This window comes from Scaptodrosophila lebanonensis, unplaced genomic scaffold (genome assembly GCF_003285725.1).
Source record: "Scaptodrosophila lebanonensis strain 11010-0011.00,11010-0021.00 unplaced genomic scaffold, SlebRS2 tig00000001-arrow-pilon, whole genome shotgun sequence".
Lineage (NCBI taxonomy): Eukaryota > Metazoa > Arthropoda > Insecta > Diptera > Drosophilidae > Scaptodrosophila > Scaptodrosophila lebanonensis.
In genome coordinates, this window is record NW_022060529.1 from 13,206,326 (window position 1) to 13,228,845 (window position 22,520).

Here is a 22,520-nt window from a genome sequence, read left to right on the forward strand (position 1 = left end):
ACGGAATATTTTATTGGTCGCAGTGGTAATCAAAATTCGTCAATAGAACAGAAAATTGACCCGCGACACTTACATGTGCTCAAGTATAGTGAAAAAATCGGAAAAAAAGTATTTTCTGAGCGGCACTGGTTTCCGTTGTTGGACAATCGTATGAGTATCATTCAGAAAGGTATATACCGTTCGGCCAATATGCGATTCCGGCCCGTGTCCGGCTCATCGACCAATCGTGTGGTGCTTTGGTTTATGTGCTGCCTGGATGCGCTTGCGACCAAATTTCCCTGTTGTGCTTTCGATTTATTTTGACGCTCCCCCACACTGCTTCTTGTATTAGAATCATCAGAGTATTCGGGATCGAAAACAATGCAGTAACCAAACATTATAGCTAGAAGGGTGACACCCACGCTTATGTCAAATATAGTTTCGCTTGTGAACATTTCTTATTATCAGTTTTATGGATTTATCTGTCGATTTGGGGGGAGCGCCGGCGGTCATTCGAAACAGAAAACAAGACTGATTTCACTTCTTTTTTTAATTTTAAAAAGAATATAAACTAAACAGATTACTTTGTTATATTTAGAAAACTGTTGCCTTTAGACTTTTAGTTACTGATGAATTATTAACGAAATTCTAGCCTGCATTTAATTGGTTTTAAGTACAAAATATTCTTTAAAGAAATCATGGACCTTCTGGAAATGAGTTATATAACATTTTTTACAATCTATGAAAAAAAATATATTTTTGCAATATATGAATATTCTCATGCAAAAAACTTTTCAGTGCATTCAATAGACGTGTGCGGTCAAGTTTGTTGTCTATTGAATTACACCAGCCAGCAAATAATCAAAGAGCATGTGTCCATTGACAGCTGTTGTTGTATATACAAGTATGTATCTGCTTTATCATGACACGCATGAGTGCTCGGCTAGCCACGCCGCACAGTAGTTCAAGAGTACAAGTACATCGCCAGAATGTAACAACCTAGAACCAGATAATGAATAATTATTTTACTTTTAAAAGTCTATTAATAATATAACATATGTTTTGTTAATAATCAAATTTAAAAACAATAAATATATTTTGTAGGCCACTATGAGGCGTCATCTCCCCTGGCCTCGCAGTTCGAATGGACTAGTGGTCAGCTTGAATGGCATCAAGCTTGCTTGTTTTGGTCCTTTCTACATGAGTGCGTTTTTATGCTTATTGAGTTGAGTGCAGTTGGCTGTTATTGAATCAACCGGCTCATATATGACCAGAATACTCGCAAGGGCTCCAGCATTTTGTCGAAGCAAATATTCTACAAATATTTGTATGCAAATATTTATTGGACATGACCGGCACTGAAGTGTACGAGTATGCAGTGCTTTATGGTCAACAAATGCATTCATAGCATTACAAATCAATGGCAATGCCAATGCAATACATATTTTAGCATTTCGGCAAGGACTAAGAGGACAAAAATAAAACAACAAGAAAATAAAACAACAGAGAATTACAAACGGAATCCTTAGTGCAAAATTGGCTCAACAAACAACATATTTGTATGATTTAAATCGATTGTATTCCTATTGAGCAAAAATCAACATATTTCTATAAATCGTGTAAACTAAATATTTAAATGCAAATCATACTGTTGGGCAATGGAATGGAATAGCAGTAAAGGGTAGGCAAAGCAAAATACGAATGGAAAGCAAATACAACGTCTACGTGCTAGTAAATTAAATGCACTTTTCATAAAAATACTTTCAAGCAAATTTTCTCTGTAACATTTGAATAGCCTGTACCCAAAAACTAGTTTAAGGTTCTGTAACAACCAATGAGGAAGCAGGGCTGATGCCAAAAAGTATAAAAAGAATATATAAACTACCATGCTGCACATCTTTTCCTATGCTTTAAAAGGAAAAGATATCTTTGTACAAATTAAACTGACCAAACCTAGCAACAAAACGATCTTCTTTGGAACCACTTTAGATTTTTATAACTTTCGTCCCCAAAATCTACTCGTAAATACAAATAATCGTGTCAGGTACTGAGACCGCTACTTTCGATAATTGAGTTCAAATGGCCTTATATTTGAGGACCTAAATTATATATCTTTCACTAAATAGTAATTGTAATGAATAGTTATATTATGAAGTATGGCTAAATAATATAAATAGTAACATTGATTTAGTTGTTTTATAAAAATATTCATTGTGCGCTCCGTGAAAAATTGTAATAAATTCCTCTTTTTCAATTATTTCGCGTATAGTGCGTTAAAAAAAAAAAAAAAACCACCCGGAAACCTAGTTTCACCTTGGCTTTTTGGCAATCGTTTAGTATCCTTATTTTCTTGGATTCCAATCAACAATTAATCTGCTGTATGGGGCTGCTCTGCTGACGTATACACGTCATCGGAGCAGAGACAGCCCAGAATTTTTCTTCTTTGCTTGTTTTGCAAGTCATCTTATCTCACGTAAATGAATGCTGATGAAGACTCGGCCGCTCTCGGAGCAGCTGAGGAAGTAGTCAATAAGCTGCCGAAGTACGTGGAGATGAGAAAAATTTCTGGTAAATCACCTTCGGAGCTGAGAGCAAAAATAACCAAGGACTTGCATATGTCAATGGGAAAACCATACTTAAAGCCGTCAATCTCAACCAGTAACTGGATTGCCTCAACCACTTGTACATCGACTACAAGTACCCTAACATTTTCTGTGGTGAACTCTCAATCAATGTATACTACAGTAGCGACATCAAATGGCAGTTTGTGCTCCACACCCGCCGTTGTGAGTACACCGGCTTCAATGACAAACTTAGTTGCAAATCCAACTCTGGACAAATTTTGCTCGTTTCAAATGCCAGTACCCGGTATTAATAGGAAGCGGAAAGGAGCCGTCGAGTCACTAAAATCGGCTCAAAAAAATAAGCCAACTCCTGTCAATACAACCCAGGGACAACGAACTGCGTCCTCCTCTCCGCCAGCGCTTCAAAATAATAGATTTGCAGCCCTTTCGGAAGAAGCTGATTCCATTATGGAAATGGAAGAGCCAGATTCCGAAGATCCATCGAGCCAGCAAAATGAAGCCAGCCGTTTCCAGCAGGGAAGTAGTATTCCTAAGCCTCCTGCTATATGTGTGCCACAAGTCAACAAATTGGATAAGCTGGAGGTGGCGCTCAATTCTGCTGTCTCCCCTAACGATTACGACATACGCACATCGAAATCTGGGATCTCGCGTATTTATACGAAGAATTCGAATGCGTTTCGTGCAATAATCAAATTATTGTCCAATCAAAATTGTCAATTCTGGCACCACCAGTTGAAGGAGAACAAACCCTGCAGATTGGTGCTCAGAGATATTCATCCCAATGTACCCAGGCAATTAATAGAGCGCACCTTTACCGACAAGGGCTTTACAGTTTTGAATATATATTGCCCCAGAAAACCGGACTGGCGTAACATTCAAATTAATGAGGAGGATGGTGAGGACATAAATAATGTTAAAACAAGACAAAATATGTTTTACGTTAACCTCCAGAACGCACCCAACGTTGCTGAGGCACTAAAAATAACTCAAATTGGTAGACACAGGGTTACAATATCAAAGGCCAAACAGAGTAAAGAGCTGGTACAATGCTTCAGATGCCAAGATTTCGGGCACACGAGGAACTATTGCCTTAAAAAGCCGGTTTGCGGTAAATGCTCGGGGGACCATGATACTGGCTCAAAATCATGTAACCTGAATGATAATGGGGAATTTATATGCGCTAATTGCGGCGAAGACCACATGTCGAGCTTCAGAGGCTGCAAGGTAAGAATTGATCTAGCCAAAAAACTTAAGCCAGCTGTGAGGTTGCCGAAAGATGGACTAGTTATCGGTAGCAATAGGAGTTACCCAAATAACCAAGGCACTAAAGTACAGTTTATCTCAAACTCTACTGTTAAGAGTGGCTTCTCTTATGCTGATGCAGCTAGGCCAATTGGAGAAAAACGTACCAGCGCGCCAACAAACCAAAACTCGCCCCGATCACACAGTTCCGCCGAAGATTGGCATCTAAACAACAAATTTAGTATGCTGGAAAAGGCGATTTTAGATCTAAACGCAAGAATGGATCAAATGTATAAGCTCATACAGGAAAATATGGATTCCAATAGAGCCTTCCGTGACTTGGTACAAAAACTAATATCCAAATGTTAAATCCGCTGTTAAAAATCGGATTATGGAACGCACGGGGCCTGGTCAAAAACAATGATGAACTCAGGCTTTTCCTAAGTTCAAACTCGATCGATATCATGTTAATAACCGAAACGCATATGCGTCCTGGCTTGAACGCATATTTGCCAGGATACGACCAGTACTACGCTAATCATCCTAGTGGCACCGCTAAAAGTGGTTCTGCAGTCATCATTAGATCAAGTATCGCTCATTCACAGAATGAGCCAATTCTAAAAACAAGCATCCAAGCGGCCAGCGTAACTATACCGACGAATGGTGGAAGCATCAAAGTCTCCTCCCTATATCTTCCTCCCAATGAAGCTTGGTGCAGGGCCGACTTTGATCTATTGCTTGCAACCTTAGGAGATAAGTTTATTGTAGGCGGTGATTTTAATGCAAAACACCAATGGTGGGGTAATTCCAGATCTTGCAGGCGAGGAAGGTGTTTGCAAGAGGCCATAGCTAGTACTACTTGCCAAGTTCTTGCTACTGGAGAGCCAACTTTCTACTCTTACAACACACGACTTAACCCCTCTGCACTAGACTTCTTTATTGTCAACAGGATTGCCCTAAACAGACTCACCGTTGAAACAAAATATGAGCTCGCATCGGATCACCTTCCAGTAGTAGCGACGCTACATCATGCACCGCAATATAATCCCAAGAGGGAATATATTCTACCACCTGGCTCCCGTATTGATGTTTTTAAAGCCGATCTCGAAAGAAGAATTAACCTGAACGTCGAAATTAACAGCCCAGAGGATATCGAAGACGCGATATCAATCCTCATGAAGAACATTTCACTGGCTGCGTCTTCTGCTGCACCGAAAACTTTACGCTTGCCAACCCAACATAGTCAAGCTAGTCTACCACCAACGGCTGCTGCGCTCTTAAGCCTGAAAAGAAGAGTCAGGAAAGAATATGCAAGAACTGGAGATACTCGCATTCATCAAATCTACAAAAGACTGTCCAATCGACTGCAAAAAGAGCTTGCTAAAATCAGACAAGGCAGAATTGATGACATATTGGAAAGTGCTGGTCCAGATGCATCATTTAATTACTCGCTCTGGAAGCTTACGAGGCGATTTAAGAGGCTGGTCATCCCTAAGACTCCAATTAAGGATCCTACAGGTGGATGGAGCTACTCCAGTCAGCAGAAAGCTGAAATCTTTGCAAACAGCCTAGAGGAAAGATTTAAGCCTTTTGACTTTACAACAGCAGATAGGCGAAGGGTAGTCGAGCTTAGGCTGGAGATGCCATTCCAAATGGCCTTGCCTGCAAGCCCAGTTACACTTCAAGAAGTGGTACAGCAGATAAAAAATCTAAAGGTAAAAAAAGCGCCTGGAGAAGACCTTTTAGACAACAGGACGCTGAAACTGCTCCCCACAAGGGCTCTGCTGTATATTGTCTTGCTCATGAATAACATACTCAGGCTGAGGCACTTTCCAAACTGCTGGAAAATGGCGCTAATTACGATGATTCCAAAGCCAGAGAAACAGCATACTGAAGTAGATGGATATAGGCCGATTAGTCTGCTACCTGCCCTCGGGAAGATGATGGAACGCGTGATTCTGGACCGGATTCTCCAGCTCGAAGCCGTGACGCGCAGAATTCCAAAATGGCAATTTGGTTTTCGAAGAAGTCACGGAACACCGGAACAGCTCCACCGTGTGGTCAACTTCGCCCTGGAAGCCATGGAGCAAAAGATGTACTCAGTGGCTGTGTTTATGGATATTAAACAAGCTTTTGATAGAGTGTGGCATGATGGTCTCCTCTGCAAATTGAAAGGCATGCTAACTCCTCAATTGTTTCAACTCATCGAAAGCTTTCTAAGGGACAGAAGCTTCAGAGTTGCTGTTGATGGAGTGAAATCCACGAGGCGCTCAATTTGTGCAGGGGTGCCCCAAGGCAGTGTTCTCGGTCCTACCCTGTATACATTATTTACTGCTGATATGCCTGCACCGCAAGAGATCATTGGAGTAGACGAGGATGACGCACTAATAGCTACTTACGCAGACGACACTGCGGTGCTTACCAGAAGCAGAGATATCGATGTAGCTTCGGAAGCCTTACAGCAGTATGTAAGTAGTTTCGAGAAGTGGGCTCTGAATTGGAACATTGGTATCAACGCCAGCAAGTGTGCGAATGTCACATTTACAACAAGGCCGTCGTCATGCGGAGATATCACAATGTTGGGGTCCACGCTCAGTCATACAAATTCGCACAAATATCTTGGTGTAATTCTGGACAGAAGACTCAACTTCAGCAAGCATACAACAATGGTGAAGCGATCGGTCATGGCGAAAGCCGGAAAGATGGCATGGCTGCTTGCACCATGCAACAAGCTGTCCCTGCACAGTAAGGTGACAGTATACAAGTCCATATTAAGTCCAATATGGAAGTATGCGCTACCAATTTATGGCATTGCCGCTGCTTCAAACCTAAACAAAATAAGAGTTGCGCAAGCTAAAATACTTAGAAAAATATGCAACGCTCCCTGGTATATGCGCACTAGGGACATCGAAAGAGACTTATGTGTCCCCAAGGTTGGCGATGTCATTCAAATGCACGCAAGCAATTACGAGAAGCGACTCGGCAGTCACCCCAACGCACTAGCGAGGCGGCTCCTGTCCAAACCTAAGAAGAGAAGACTGAAGAAGTGCCATCCAAAGGATCTCCCCACAAGAGCCCTTGTATAAAATACATAGTATATATCATAAAATATAATCATTTTTCATGTAAAACATTGTAAATATTGTATATATGTACATAGATATAAGTGCGTCCTATAGATGCTTACTATAGACAACTTTTGTATTCCCTAACTTTCAACTAGCTTAAGCTGCCATATTGGTAGTAGAAAACTAGTTTAATAAATTGTATATATGTAAAAAAAAAAAAAAAAAAAAAAAAAAAAAAAAAAAAAAAAAAAATAAAAATATTAGATTTCTTTAATGTCTTCCACTACCGCTCACGGTCACGACTCTTGCCCATCTCTATAAACTGCTAGCATTTTAATGCTATAAAAACTGGTGCATACTTTTGGGCGTTCCCTTTAATTTGTTAGTCTGCTCTCGTAAATTGAAATAGTTGTAGTAAGTACATGGAAATAAAATAACTACACATATGTATATGTATGTCCGTATGCATGCATGTACATGCATGACAATTTGCCAGAGCGTGTGTCCATATGTGTGCCGACGGCTTTGTGTGAAACCAATTATATTTCGGCTCTAGCGAACTATGTAATACAAAATATATACATACAAACGTTCACATATGAAGTGCAATGAAATGGAAGGCTGGCAACACAATATACATACAAGACCCACATACTCGTACAAAGACCCAATACGAAAACCAGCATAAAAGCAATTACAATAAATATTAAAGTGTTTTTCCAAAATGTTATACACAATAGCGCTTTAATCCCATAAAAAAAAAGTTACAAAAAGATAACAATATTAATTTTTGTGCTTTTCAGCTACTACAAACCAATAAAAATCACGTCGCTTAACCACCAACACATGCAGACATTTTGAATGCAGCTGGCGAGGATAGCAACTTCAGCTGAAAGCCCCAACGATGAGTGAGCAACGAAACAGCAGCACAACGGCTGCCGAGAGCGTAGCTGAAAGCGGTCCAGATTTTGATTCCTTGCGCGCTGCCTGCTATGCACGTTTAAACAGCAGTAGCAATAATTTGGTAGGAGGTAAGGAAATGCAAAAAAATTCACGGATTAACAGCACACTCAACCAATATAACTTGCAGGAAAATATTGTGCCGGCACCTTCGATGGCTGGCTCTGTTGGCCAGATACCATGGCTGGTAAATCCGCCTACGAACGTTGTCCGGACTTCATAACCGGCTTTGATCCTACAAGTGAGTATAATTGTGTGATCAAGTCACAAAAAATGCAAAGTGACGACAACAACTAAGCGCTTCCGCTTGAGGGATATCATAATCTGCATTTGACATGACAATTAAATAAGGCAAACGCCAAAAATGATTTTAGCTAAAGTTCCTCCACAAAAACATGTTATTGCTGTTGCTGTTGTTGTAACTGCTGTTTGTTTGTTCAAAAAACATGCCTATAAATAAGGCAGCAAGTAAATGTCAAGCGCATTTCTCAGTAATGTCAAAAATGGCAACGGAAGGGAAACGAACACCCTCCTAATGAAAGCCAACCCAGCTTTCCTTGCTCTCCTTTATGCTGATGCTGCGACCCAAGGCCCGCAGGCCTTTCGAGCACCGCTCTAATTGGCCATGCTGTGTTCATACATACTTGTAATACAAATACATCTATACACCTTGTGCGTAGCTTTGGCCGTTTATTCATTGGTGAAGTTTCCAAGGGTCTTCTCTAACTTTTACGTAATCGGAAAATGCTTGAAGCTAAGGCAATTCAATTGGAAAATATATTATGATACTTGACTTTGAAATAAAACACAACAAGGGGAAACAAGAAGCTATATGTTACAGGTATACTTATACTATACATACTAGTATGTGCGTGTTTTTAACTGCTGCTGTGAGACGTCACAGAGTTATCAATTAGACGTGTCCACTGATTACTGTTTCTTTTACAACACTTTGTCAGTAATCGTCCTGTTGTAGTACATATATCCTTAATATAAATTTCTTTTAAAGAAACTCAATTTAAATTTAGATTTACCTACAACTGATAGCTTTACTCAACTAATACGTATAGCATTTAAAGCCCTATTTATTTGTTTCTACTCTCATATCGGTGTCTGTTGAAAAGAAATGATAACTCTAGATTTTTAGTAGCAGTGTTGAATGAAACTTTATTTAATGAGCAATTCTTTGCACTGGGCGGTTGTAAGCCTGGAGACCTACTATTTAAAATGTTATTTCATTCCAACAACATCATTATCCGCAAACTTCCGAGAGCAAAGCCCAAAAAACAAATTGTATACACATAATTTGCACATAATATGAGTTGTATGTAAATTTCAATGAATTATCCAATTCCCGCTGATGGCTTGCGGTAAAGCTGCTGCTAATTGACGCTCATGACTCACTCAAAACAATCAATTATTCAAACTGTTTGTAATTGTTCATGCATGCACTACAGAAAGAAAATATTTATTTCGCGAAGCATACATAAATTGTGAAAAAATAACCATGTTATCGTAAGGGCTGACTAGAGCGGGCATTTAAAAGGCTGACTGTTTTTACAGCCCACCCACGAAAAATTCAAATGGCTGAATGTCTAAATATAAGCAACAACAATCATTTGCCCTGTCATGCATGTCAATGTTATATTGATGGCTGCCGGAAGTCGGCGGCCACGTGCAAACATGTCGCTTACATGCAATGAAAACCATCATGGACAGCACAGCGCCCCCATCCATTATTGTCTCTACAATGGCAAAACATTAAACTTTAACACAATTACAACAGAATGACAAAAGTTCTAAGAGCGTGCTAAAAAAATATTGTATTTTTGCTTAAATTAGACTAAACCGACTAGGGAACTCCCTGTACCCGGTTGCCATTTTAAAGATACACGGAATCCTTTGTTCCTTAAAGTGCTATTTTATTTTACACAAGTACAACATAAAGGAAAAAAAATTAATGATTTCAAGTTTATAACTTTGAAAAAGAGACTCATAAAATCGTAAGCTCAATCTTCTCTTGAGTGAACGGATGCTGTATACCAGAGATCATTGTGCTAGACAGATACAAATGAAAAGAAAACGCTTGAACTGATGGGCAAGTCTTGTCACCTCTTTTAGTCTTTTGGTACAAACTACTATTAATTTCGTAAACAAAAAATTTGAACTATAAGAGAACAGTAATTAATACCAAAGGCCAGCTTGAATTCAAACAGTATTAACTAAAAGTAAAGTTGTTTAACAATATAATTTAATATCTGCTTAGAAGCTTCCTTTCTAAAATGTTCAAAGATACCAAAACCATTATAACTTGAAAATTTTTAAGTGAAATCACCATTTCATTGGGTTAAAGAAGAATGTAGGTATGTCCACAATGGCTTACCATCAAGCCAATTCCTTATAAATTCTAGCTGTTGTCGTGCAGTCACGCTTTCTTAATAGCACAAACAGTTGCATATAACTAATATAACTTTTTAGTGCTCGATTGCAGGGCATAAAGTTGACAAAATGGGTCAAACGCGCTGAACAAGAGCTTCCATTCTAAAACATTGTAATCAGGGCTGCTATCACAGCTATTTGCAACGGATCTTATCTGTTAACAGCTTTTAAATGAAATACTACAGTTTTATTTAAATATTAAACAAATAATATTAATAGATGCTTACAAATTCACTACTAAATACTAAACGGTTAAAGTTACAATTGAAATATACGAATAATGCTGCGCATTCGCCCACCAATATTTGTATTACAAGTATACTTGTAGTTTTGATAGGCAATTGAATGGATCGACTGAGCCCAAGTCTGGTAAAAATGAAATGGATTGCAGCCCTGCTTTCACTAGAGTTAGCCTTATTTTCGTTTTTGCCATGCGTTCACTTTCACATTCTCATATACCCCACGCGTCCGTCCTCTTCAACAGTCGGCGCCAACGTCTTCGAGTCGCCAACTTGTACAAGATTATATGCTTTGCACTGTGCCACCATTAACTTTTATGGCACTTCCGCTTGGCGGATGTGGAGCACTGGCAGCGGTTCTCACTGCTGCCGTTTGTGGTGCGGCGTGATTTCGTATACGTATTTGTGAATACATATGTACAAACACGTATGTATGTATACGGACGAGTTTCAGCCATGCTGTTCCGTAGCTACTTGTACTTATCTCCCCACAAAGGAGCATATACGTGATGTTTTCTAGCATGCTTTCGCTTTTGTGCTCTATAGTACTATAGCAGCAGCCACGTTCGCGTTGCATTAATGCTGACCGCCTTGCGTGTCAATTGCCGATAAAAACTTAAAAGTGCCAAAATGAAGCAATAAGAACTTTACCTTTCAAATGGCTCACAAATCGCAGACACACTCTGCTGTCCCCATTGACTTATATTGAGCTGTTCGCGAGTGAATTGCAGTCTACGTTCATTTCTTTGACAGCCCTTTCGAATAATTCAAATGTTCAGCATTGATTTTATAACAGACTTTAATGCATTTGCCACACACGAACTGTCAAGAACAGCACAAATACGGCCAATGCATACTTACATATATTCTTAGTATTTCATGTTTTTGGCACGCTTGGCCTATTTTTAAGCGCTGTCAGAGAACCAATTTCCGCAGCTTTAAAAAAGTTGCTTTAGCATCAAGGTATTTTTATTGAATAGAGAAAACAAGTGATTATCATTATTTTGGATGAAATTTCTTTTATGAAACATAACAGAACTTTTTGATTACTCTTCCTCTATTTGGCTTATTTTTCGTTTTTTGTTAGCCTTTTGTTTGTGTATGGTTGTCCTTAATAAGGGGTAAGAATGTCCCCAAACAAGGAAATTCAATCTTGGCAGCAATTGGTATCTTCGAATCAGGAAATTACGTAGCCGTGGCACGTGGCTCCATGCTGTTGGTAGTGTGTTTTCTCCATCAATTGACGCTCATAAACCACTGCTTCCAAGAACGATTTATTTTTTGTAATTTACTTACTAGCACTCCATTGTTAATATTCTAAGCTTATCGAGTTAAAATATCGACAGCTGTCAAACTAGCGTCAGACCTTTTCAGTCCTACATGTCTTATGAAAACATCCTTTACACACAAATTAATTATAACGATAACATATATCAGGACCCAATTTTCAATTAGTGAAACCGTACTAGCGCCATGTTTATATACGCAAGTTTGCACAAAGTTATTATTTCTGATGGTGGCAAGGCATGGAAAGTAATTATTATTGCACCCAAACATGAAAATTGATAACAAATTTGATTGTGCTACGACGCACTCGCAATTTTAATTGGATGTATAACCTCATTATTTGTAAATGAAATTGTGGTTTCAGAAAATGCAAATTCTTGTTTAAAATATACATTGTGATTGTGTATGCAAATGTAATGGCTCATCAATTGCTGAACATCACGATAATAACTCCACATTTTAATTTGCAGGAGAGGCACACAAGGAGTGCGGCATTGATGGCGAGTGGTACAAGCATCCACTGACCAACAAGACCTGGTCCAATTACACGACCTGCATTAATTTAGATGACTTGGAGGTAAGTCAAGGAGTCGTGTAGAGACTCACAACTTAACTAACTCAATTGCTTCGCTTGCCAGTTTAAACACAACGTGAACTTGATCTATGAGGTTGGCTATGGTATTTCACTCTTGGCCATTTTACTGTCGCTTGCCATACTGGGCTATTTCAAGTAAGTCATACATTTTCCCACCCACTCATCCACTCATCAATAAAGTGCAACTCTCTAAACTAAAATTAATGCAAAATCTTTGCTCTTGAACGCACAAACGCAAGCTGAATGCAAACAGACTGTTGCACAAATTAGCTGCCAGGCTTACAAATTGGCACACACACACACACACATTCATATACTATATATATACATACATGGTAGTATGGCACTTAGCCGTAATGAAGAATGACATTTGTTTGAGACGTACGACTAAAAAGCCGCGGGCTCCGTAAAGGCGCCAAATGAGGCGCCAAAATTTATTGTTCAGCAAATATCCAAGCGATCTAATCAATATATATATATATATGTGTGTGTGTGTATTTGTGCGAATGTGTCGTCACACCTCTCGACTTTCATTAGACTTTTACTTGCGAGCATTTAATCTGCTAGTAAGTCGAGCACATTTGACGTCTGAGTGTTTACGGAAATGAGAAAATAGTATTTTTCTACAGGCAGCAGCTGTTTTTCGCCATTGTTTTTTACGAGCGGGAATCGGTTGGTGTTAGTGTGTGTATGTAATAGTACTTCGAGCAGGATATCGATTAATTTCCACTTGCTTGAAGCGCAATTAGTACGCTTTCGGTTTGTTTATTATCGAGCTCGACAAAAAGAACCGCCCAATGGTGGAGATAGAGACAGAAAAACAAATAGAGGAGACAGCCATTCAAGTGACATTTTAACTGATGAGGTGTCTACGTGTGGCATTGAAATAAAACGAAAGTGTTTTTTATTGGTAGTCGTTTGTGCGACAACGCAAATAAAATTGTTCGGTTGCAGTAATTAAGTGTTCGAAGTGATTTTATACCGCACTTTGATAGCCATCGTAATTCAAAATACAATTTCATTTCTTACCGGTCAGGGAAAACACTTTCGGTTGGTTTACAGTCTGTTATATTTTAATTAAATGCAGTTCCGTACGTTAACTACTGCGTTAGTAGCTTATCAATGTACTTATCCGCATTTCAATATTTGTTCCGTAAATGAAGATGAAATTGGAAAACAGAATTGTTAGCATAGTCCACGGCATCCTTATTTAAATCAAGAAACTCTTCACTATAAATTATTTTTTGGGATATCTTAAAAACTTTCTTAAGAACTTGCCTACTTTTTATTGATCCTATTTTAGCTTTATGATTGTCTTGGTTCATGTTAACTTAATAACATAGTTTTACTTTCATTATTTTAATCAAGTACCAACTGATAATCACTTAATTAATTAATGTACATATGCATGTGTTTTAGTTTATGGTTGCACGTTCGACTCATTTCATTTCCAAAATTTATGCAACGTCCCTGAGGGCCAACTAAAGTCTCACATATAGGCAGTTATGTGTGTGGGGAGTCGACTTCTGAACTGTGTTCTCCCAAGCTCCGGGTGGATTTAATATACACCCATTGCCGAAAGAAATTATAGCTCGTCTTCAGCATCTTTAAACATAGTATTCACAATTACCTTCACATTACTCACTCGGATACCACCACTCTAATGTCCTTTACATTTTTCAGATCCTTGAAATGTGCGCGTATTACGCTTCACATGAATCTTTTCACCTCGTTTGCCGCAAACAATTCACTGTGGCTGATATGGTATCTGGTAGTCATGCCGGACACTGAGTTACTGCAGCGGAGTCCGGTAAGAGCGGCGCTTAGATTGCACACGAAAATTCGTTTATTTCATCTCACTCTTGATAGGCCTCGTGCGTGACGCTTCATATCATCCTGCACTATTTCCTGCTGACCAATTACTCGTGGATGCTGTGTGAGGGTTTCTATTTGCATACAGTGCTCGTCTCTGCATTTATTTCGGAAAAGAAGCTGGTCAAATGGCTGATTGCCTTTGGCTGGGGCTCACCGGCCATCGTCATATTTATCTACAGTATGGCACGTGGACTGAGCGGTACGCTCGAACAAAAAGTTCAGTAAGTATTAGCCCAACCGAGCCACAATCGAATCATGCCCGCATTCATATGCAATATCTGTTCTATAGCTGTTGGATGAGCAGCACGGACTTTGACAACATTCTGGTCGTGCCCGTTTGCATCTCAATGTTCCTTAATTTGCTCTTTTTGTGCAACATTGTGCGTGTGGTGCTACTGAAGCTCAATGCACCAGCCAGCATTCAGGGCAGCTGCGGACCCTCCCGTACTGTGCTGCAGGCATTTCGGTAAGTTACTCCATGAAAGGAAACTGTGAATTGCAGATTCAAAAGCAAAAGCAACTCGAAAACAATGGGAAATCGCAACAAGGCCAGGATAAAGCGAATATAATAGGAGAAAACATGCAGAACAACACGAATGGAAGCCATGTTAAAAACAAAAAGCAAATTCAATAACAAGAGTTTGAACAGCGACAGAAACAAAAACCAAAAACAAGAATGAAAATAATGGCCCACAAGGCGTATACGTAATTATATTCATTTTATTTTACTTTCACAAACAGCTCGCACGGGCGCTTTGCTGTCGACATTTCGCTTACAAATTTACTTAATTTTACGTTTTTACATTTTAAATTACGCATACGCCGGGTCGACTTGCATTTTAATACGAAAACAGCAGCAATAAACGCAACAACAACAGCAACAACGCTTTCAACATAAGTATTGTTACAGGGCCACATTGCTTCTGGTACCGCTTCTGGGTCTTCAGTACATTGTGACGCCATTTCGTCCTGCGCCCGGTCATCCCTGGGAGAATACATACGAAATCATTTCAGCATTTACGGCCTCATTTCAAGTGAGTATAATGCGCTTTAAAAAATTATTTTACAACTTAAGCCTGCTTTCAAAGCATTCGTCTTTTTTTTATGTCAGTAGTAGTTATTTGTACAGAAATAAATAAATGACATAAGGATGGCGAAGTTGTACGAGCATCAGAGACAATTTTTGTATATTTGTGTACTATATATGTGGATTTTGTTAGATTAATTACATTAAACTGATAGGTTAATTTTGTTCCATTGATGAACATTTTATTAAATTATTAAATAATATGATATGGCTTAGAATATTTGTATTTATAAAAATATTTTTTAGTATAACAAAATAAACAAAATATAAATTGTTTTCTCCCTCGTCAATAACTATACACCTGTACAATTGTATCTATTCTATCAATCTTTTATAACAAATAACCTTTTAAATACCCAACATTGTTGTTCCTGGTTAATACTCTAGAAATACAAGCACCTATAGACTTTATTGGTAACATATAATGATCTGAGTACTTCAACAAGAACTACTTGTGCGGCATTAATAGTTAACATGAATGGTTTGCACAGTGAAATAGTTTTGTGCTAGCATATTTGGTCATGGACAAAGGTTGGTAATCATCCATTGGTGACTATGGAGGCCCTAGTTTTAGAAGCATAAAGAAGAAGCTTTTCGGCGAACGAAGTCCTTATTTATATGCATCCATACATTGTGTACTTGAATCTAATTTACAAGCGAGATAGATCTTAGTCTGCACTAAAGCTATATACCCATCACTATGCCTTATGATAAATATGTTCGAGCCTATGTACGGTATGATAATTTGAAAGCTTTCAGGGCATCATATACGCAACAGCCACTTAATTAGAATGCCAGGCACATACACTGATCACCCACAACACAGCACAGAGCAGCACAGCATGCTGTCGTATAACAGAGTCCTGAAATGCTCATGCTTGTACATCAAAATGATTTAATCAATAAGTGAAAGCTCACAAAAACATGTGTGTATATAGTATAGTAGAGCCTTGACGAATAAAAAACGCTGAAATTACTTCCACGTGCTGCAAGAAGTTGCTCCAAACAAAACATGGCGTATGCGCAATTTGCGCTCCAAATAGCCACCATTGTGCAATTTGCCGCTTAAAACTAAAGACGCCACAAACAACTTGAGCGTAAAATGCAGTTCTAACAAAAGCAGGGAAGAGCAGTTCAAAGCGCAAAGAGCGCAAATAAACGTAAGCGCATAAAAGCGACTATTTTACTTCCTCACTCCAGCCCTTTCGTCATTCCGCCATTTCGCCACAAAAGAGTATACTATATAGGACAAGAACCAGAGCAGAGAATCCTAAACTGACTTCTAACAGCAGAGTTATGGCTACGGTTTATGCAAAAATATAAACTGGCATGTTTTGTGGGCACATGGGTGTGGTTAAGCTGCAGTTGAATTATTATTTTACGAATGCTATAAACGTACACACCCAGACTGCACTACGAGCCCGAAAATTGTGAGTTTGGTAACCATTTTGAAATCGACAGCCACAGTTGTTGCGGCAGGCAAAAGAAACTTGCCCTTTAACGACCAGGAGAAAGCGAAAAATTAATGGAAAAGCCCTTAAATTATTTAAAATCCAATAAGCTTTCGTCACGACAAAAGTGAAAAGTTTGTCACGCCCCACGAAAGCCAAAAACAACAACAACTTGGCATATTCTCAGTCACGCATATAATTTGCTTTTATTGTGCAGTCATAAAAAGATCTGCAGATGCTTAAAGGCATAACTACGAATGTCAAATAATTTGAGCTCGGAATGCATTAATAAAAGAAAAACCGAGCTCTGCTTAGGACAAATGAAAATTTATGTTTTTATGTATTTATGTTTTTGTTTTGGTGTGCACATAAAAGCCAAACATGTCGTTCCTGTTGCTCTTGTCATTGTTGTTGAGAGCATCTGCTGCTTTTGTCGCCAGTAATTGAAGGCAGACCCAACAAGTTGGCAATGACAACATGCTTATGGCTTCTGCTTCTACTGCCACATCTTCTTCTGCAATTGGCAAATGGCTGCAGGTTACATGCCAATTGGCATTGGCAGTAAACTACTGATAAATAAACGATATGACATTTTTGCTGACAAAGAGATTGGCCCGAAGCGCTTAGCCTGCTGGAGGGCAACATCCTGACCACGACGCATTCTGCTGCCTAGCATTGCACAAATAAAATTCAATTTATTTTCTGCAGCCTAACAAATGAAATGCCTCAGCTTCTGGGAATTTTAATAAAACGGCACCGACTAACATTGAGAAATATATTTGCTCTACTTTTTCGACGCTCTAAGAAAAAGCTATTTCTTTAAATGGAGTGCACATTTTAAGCATCAGCACTGGGAGCACACATTTTGTCATCTCAGCAGCCACAATAACTTGCTTAAATTAAATTTAAAATTCAACTTTTTCAAACTTTTAATATAGGAGCATGTTCTGGCAATTTTCACACCACAACACACACACGCACACACTCGAAATTTGCTTTAGACTTCAAGTTTAAATGAAAACAGACGTGATTTGAGGTCGATTCAATTTCTGAGACTACAAACTCGTATGTTTGTCTTGCTAATTAGTTTCTCAACATTTTAACTAAACTAATTTCATTAAAACAACGACATTCCGATGCAATGCAATATTCTTTACGATACAAAAGCATTTCGTTCGAGGTTTTAGAATGTTTTTTCAGTATGGTGGTATAAGCCTTTATACAAAAGCAATCCACCAACGTAAAATAAAGCAACTGGTCAGGGGGAATGAATTCCTGAAAAATAAAGGAATCTTCAACTATGTCTTCATTTTTGATTTCTACAAACGACTTTTCATCAAGTTTTTCCACTTTGTTGCTTGGTTTCAAAATTGATTCAAATTGAAAACAAAACAATCCAACAACAGTCACAATAGTGTTTAAAAAACTTTGATCTTTTTTGTCTTCCTAATATATTTTAAAAGTTGAATTCTGAGCAATTTTTGGTCAACTTGTGAGAAACATAAACATGTGAGAGCATAAGCACATCGCTCTTTATTCCATCGTCATTTTTGTACCTATAGCACTAATATCCTGTAAACATCATGATTTCTTCAAACCGTTTAGCAATCTGTTAATTTACACGCAGAATTTGTAACCTAAGTCCAAAGTGCAATAAACGGCATGTGTTTAGTTGAAAAATATTCAGTGCACTTTCTTAAATATCATTTCCATTCTGTTGTTCAGAAACGTATAGTTAACAAGCAGCAAAAAATTGGTTTATAACACTTAAGTCTGTCAAGCATAGACAACTCGCAGTCAGTGCTGACCGCCTTGGATAGCTGCTGTGCACAGCTGCTGACCACAACAATGCATGCAGAATGCTGCTAAGCCCCACAGATACGAGTACAATAACAAAAACGTGGAGCTCAGCGGGCACAGCTGGCAGTATTATTAAAACTAAGACAGAAACACAAAAGCACAAGCTAATAAAATAAATGTGTGCAGCATGAGAAGCATTAAATGAAAACAAAGTAAATTGCTAGCAACTACTAACAAAAAATGCAAAGTAGTCTGCTTTAAATGCTTAAAGCGGCATCAAGTAAATGTGCGAAAGTTTATTTTAGCTGTTTGTGGTAAATAAAAAATGCCAAAAAAAGAAACCATTTGTGCATTGCCAATCAAAAGAGCCCTATTCCAATTGATATGCATGTAAAGTTTGCGCAGAAGACACAATCAGCAGCCGAAACTAAATTTGGCCAAGACACAAATGTGCCATAGGATTCGACAAATATTTGCAGGTATATAGTACACTGGAAATCCCAAAAAAAGTCTTGATTGTGAAAAATTTAGGAATGGTGAAAATTTAAATTTATTTCAAAGCCAACACTGACTGATAGCTGCGGCAAAGTTTTCGGCTGTCGCACATTCCTCTGTTTGGTATATATAGTTAATCTATACTCATATTATAAAGAGGAAAGATTTGATTCTTTGTTTGTTTGTATGTTTGTTTGTTTGAATCTACTGGACGGATTTAATGGATTCTTTCACTGTTGGGAAGCTACACTATCGACGGTGAACATGGGCTATATTATATTTGCAAAAAGAATGGAATCCTTACTCAAACGCCAATAATGTAACTAAAGGTGTAAAAAAATGACCTTAAAAAACTCCTGAATAGCATGTTGTTAGTTCATAATCATCCTCGAAACATTGTCACTTTAAATATTAAATATTATTCAAAAGCTCCCAGCCAAATAAAAAAATACAAGTCGATCGACACCGATATTGAAGACATTTAAATTCACTAAACCGTTCTGGACTGCCGCCACATGAATTCACGGTAAAATTCGGAATTGCAATCATGTTTTTGAGAAATTAAAGATTTCCAAGTATGTGCAATGGGACGAGACTGCTTATTAAGGAATTGCAGGACAATTTAAGTGTAGCAACTATTATCAACGGCCCAGCAACTGGTCAACTAGCTCATATAACCAGGATACCGAGGATACCGATGATCCCATTTGATCATTTATATGGTTCAATTTCCGGTAGTCCCAAGGCCAAGCCTTCGAATTAGTAGGAATCGACATACGAAAGCAACGTTTTACTGTATCTTGACCTATCAAGGGTCGGAGCTCCTGAAAATCAATTTATTTTGCTACCACAAAATAAAACATCAAATATCTTTTACAAGACACAAAAGAATGACCTAATAATGAATAACAAAAAAACAAAAAATTAACAAAAAATCAATAAAATAATAATATCCAACATAAATTTTACTCCTTCTTAGTAAGTAATAGCAAAGAAAAAACGCAGGAGCAGGACGCTAGTATACTATATAAACATAGAGTGGTGGTAGTAAGCTATATATTTGTAGTATAAAAACATTTTGTCAAGCTAACAAAGTCGAACAAAAATGTTTTCCATCTATTTACAAAAGACAGCAATATCATTTGTATTTGGCTTAGCGTCAACTTTACTCCTTTAAAAATGTATGTCTTAGCTTTAAACTTGAGTGCATTTTCTATTTTTTTAAACTTTTTTTTTCTGTGTAAAGATGCGTATGAGCAGCACTAACACTTAGCCCAGACATAGTATGCAACAAAGCAGTCATCCAAAAAGAAATAGGAACACACACAGAGAGAGAGAGAGAGAGAGATAATCCTAGACGCACGTTCCACTCATAATGGCTGCAAATTGGGTTTGCCAGTCAATTGGTAGTGCTGTGACATTGCTTAGACCCTGCAGAAAGTCATGTCCTTCGAATTGGTCAGACCGAAATAAAATGAATTGGAAAGCATGGACTATATGTACTATTTGAGTGCTGAGCTAGGCTGCAAATGAAAAATAAACAAAATTACATTATTTGCCTTGGTCCTCCAGATAGCCAGACATTGGACTGGACAGGCCAATAAACACACAGTCAACTATAATTGTGCACTCTATACTATACATAAGTACTGTGGCATTCTCATTGCAGGGTCTCTGTGTGGCGACTCTGTTCTGCTTCTTCAACGGCGAGGTGATTGCGCAAGTGAAGCGCAAGTGGAGAATGTTGTGCTTCAGTAATCGGCCGCGTACGAACTCCTACACAGCTACTCAGGTCTCGGTAAGATTTTATGTGCTTCGTGCTTGGCGTATTTTTCCTATTCTCTGGGTTACGGCGCGTATGAGTAATGCAAACTAATGAATGCATCGAAGCAAACAAATTGACACACACTTACACTCACACTCACACGCACACGCACACATACACAAAACAAAATAATTGGCTCACAAGCTTGCACACTAATATTGTTATTGCTATTTGCTCTGCTTAAATTGGATGCTAGGGGGTGAAATATTTGCGTTTAATTAAAACGAAATTAACTGGCAGGCGCATTTGTTGGGCGCACGTGACCATAGTTAGCAACACCATACTATATAAGGCATACGTCGTGCTTCGCAGCCCTTGTGGCTTTTACTTAAGCATAAACACCTTACGCTTAATTATGTATATGCATTTATGTATGCTTATATGCCTCAAAATTGTGGAGAACACTACCAATAAATTCAGCGCACCGTTTGCCAACCATACCACCATGATAGCAAATTCTCAGTTCTTCTGATTTTAGTTCGTTCGCTGCGGACCACCCCTGCCTGGTGAGGAAAAGGTATGACTAAAAGAATTGTCGGCCAAACGGCGTGCCTCGCACCAGCACCAGCACCACCATCAACATCAACAGCAGTCCCAGCAGACGCAGAAACGTGTGCGGAGTCAGAGCATGGCAACAGGGGCTGGAGGAGCTGCAGCCTCCACTTCGTCCGCCATAATCGATGGTTTGCGAAACAAAATGCATTTACTGCGCCGCAAGACCATTGACAACTCGCGCATACGACAGCCGCTTATGGAGGAAGCGGCCATGTCGCTGACAGCCGGCGGCGGCTCCACTTCCGCCGATGCATTGCCAACAGTAAGAAATGGCGAAGAGGGCGCAGACGGGCCGACAATGATGATGACAATAGCAGAGGATACTGCTGAAATTTTAGCGGCACCAACCAACACAACTACAACAACCCCAACCACAACAACTGAAACAGGAACAACAACGACACAGCATCATATTGGCCAACAGATTAGCATTAACAATGGATTGCGACAGCCCAGTGGCGTTGTCATTGTCAGCACACAGCCAATGGGCCAGCACATGGCCGACGAAGCGCTTTAACTAGCTTAGCTAACTCAACAAGCAGCACAGATACAAATTCATCTTTAATTTTTTCCACTTCTTATATATGTCTGTGTACATAGATGTAGTATATGTATATTCGTATATAGTATGTAATATTTAATTTGCGTTGCCCATTTAGATGAAATCACAAAGCAGCAATGAAATCTCATAGTGTAAGTGCAGAATCAAGTCAAAATGGCTAGGCTAGGCGACCCAGAAACAGCACATGCTCATAAAACTATCCATTATGAAGAACAAATTAGGCCATTCAACAACTCACTAGCAGAATACAAGTATTTAAAGAGAACCTCCCATAAGGGCAGACGGCGGAATTTTCCAAATGTATGAAAATGTTAAAATTAAGAATTTATGTGGATATTAAATATCAATGTTGTTGTCGTCTTGAGTATCATGCATGTTTCTACGATATGTAAGCTTAGCTTTCTCACATTTCAACTTGATCCACCTCCTTAAGAAACTGACAAGTAGACCGCTTAAGAAAATGCTGAAATGTAACT

General features: G+C 38.7%; 1 protein-coding gene across 1 annotated transcript in view; it reads left to right on the top strand.

Moving 5' to 3' along the window:
* The window catches only part of LOC115624390 (calcitonin gene-related peptide type 1 receptor), a 48,791-nt gene extending 26,271 nt beyond the window's left edge, over nucleotides 1-22,520 (top strand). The window contains 10 exon segments of the mRNA XM_030519106.1: nucleotides 7,678-7,905; nucleotides 7,965-8,075; nucleotides 12,270-12,376; nucleotides 12,438-12,529; nucleotides 14,078-14,204; nucleotides 14,264-14,490; nucleotides 14,559-14,735; nucleotides 15,180-15,303; nucleotides 20,772-20,900; nucleotides 21,406-22,520. Coding sequence (XP_030374966.1) covers nucleotides 7,779-7,905; nucleotides 7,965-8,075; nucleotides 12,270-12,376; nucleotides 12,438-12,529; nucleotides 14,078-14,204; nucleotides 14,264-14,490; nucleotides 14,559-14,735; nucleotides 15,180-15,303; nucleotides 20,772-20,900; nucleotides 21,406-21,999 — 1,815 coding nt within the window. The 5' untranslated portion in view covers nucleotides 7,678-7,778 and the 3' untranslated portion in view covers nucleotides 22,000-22,520.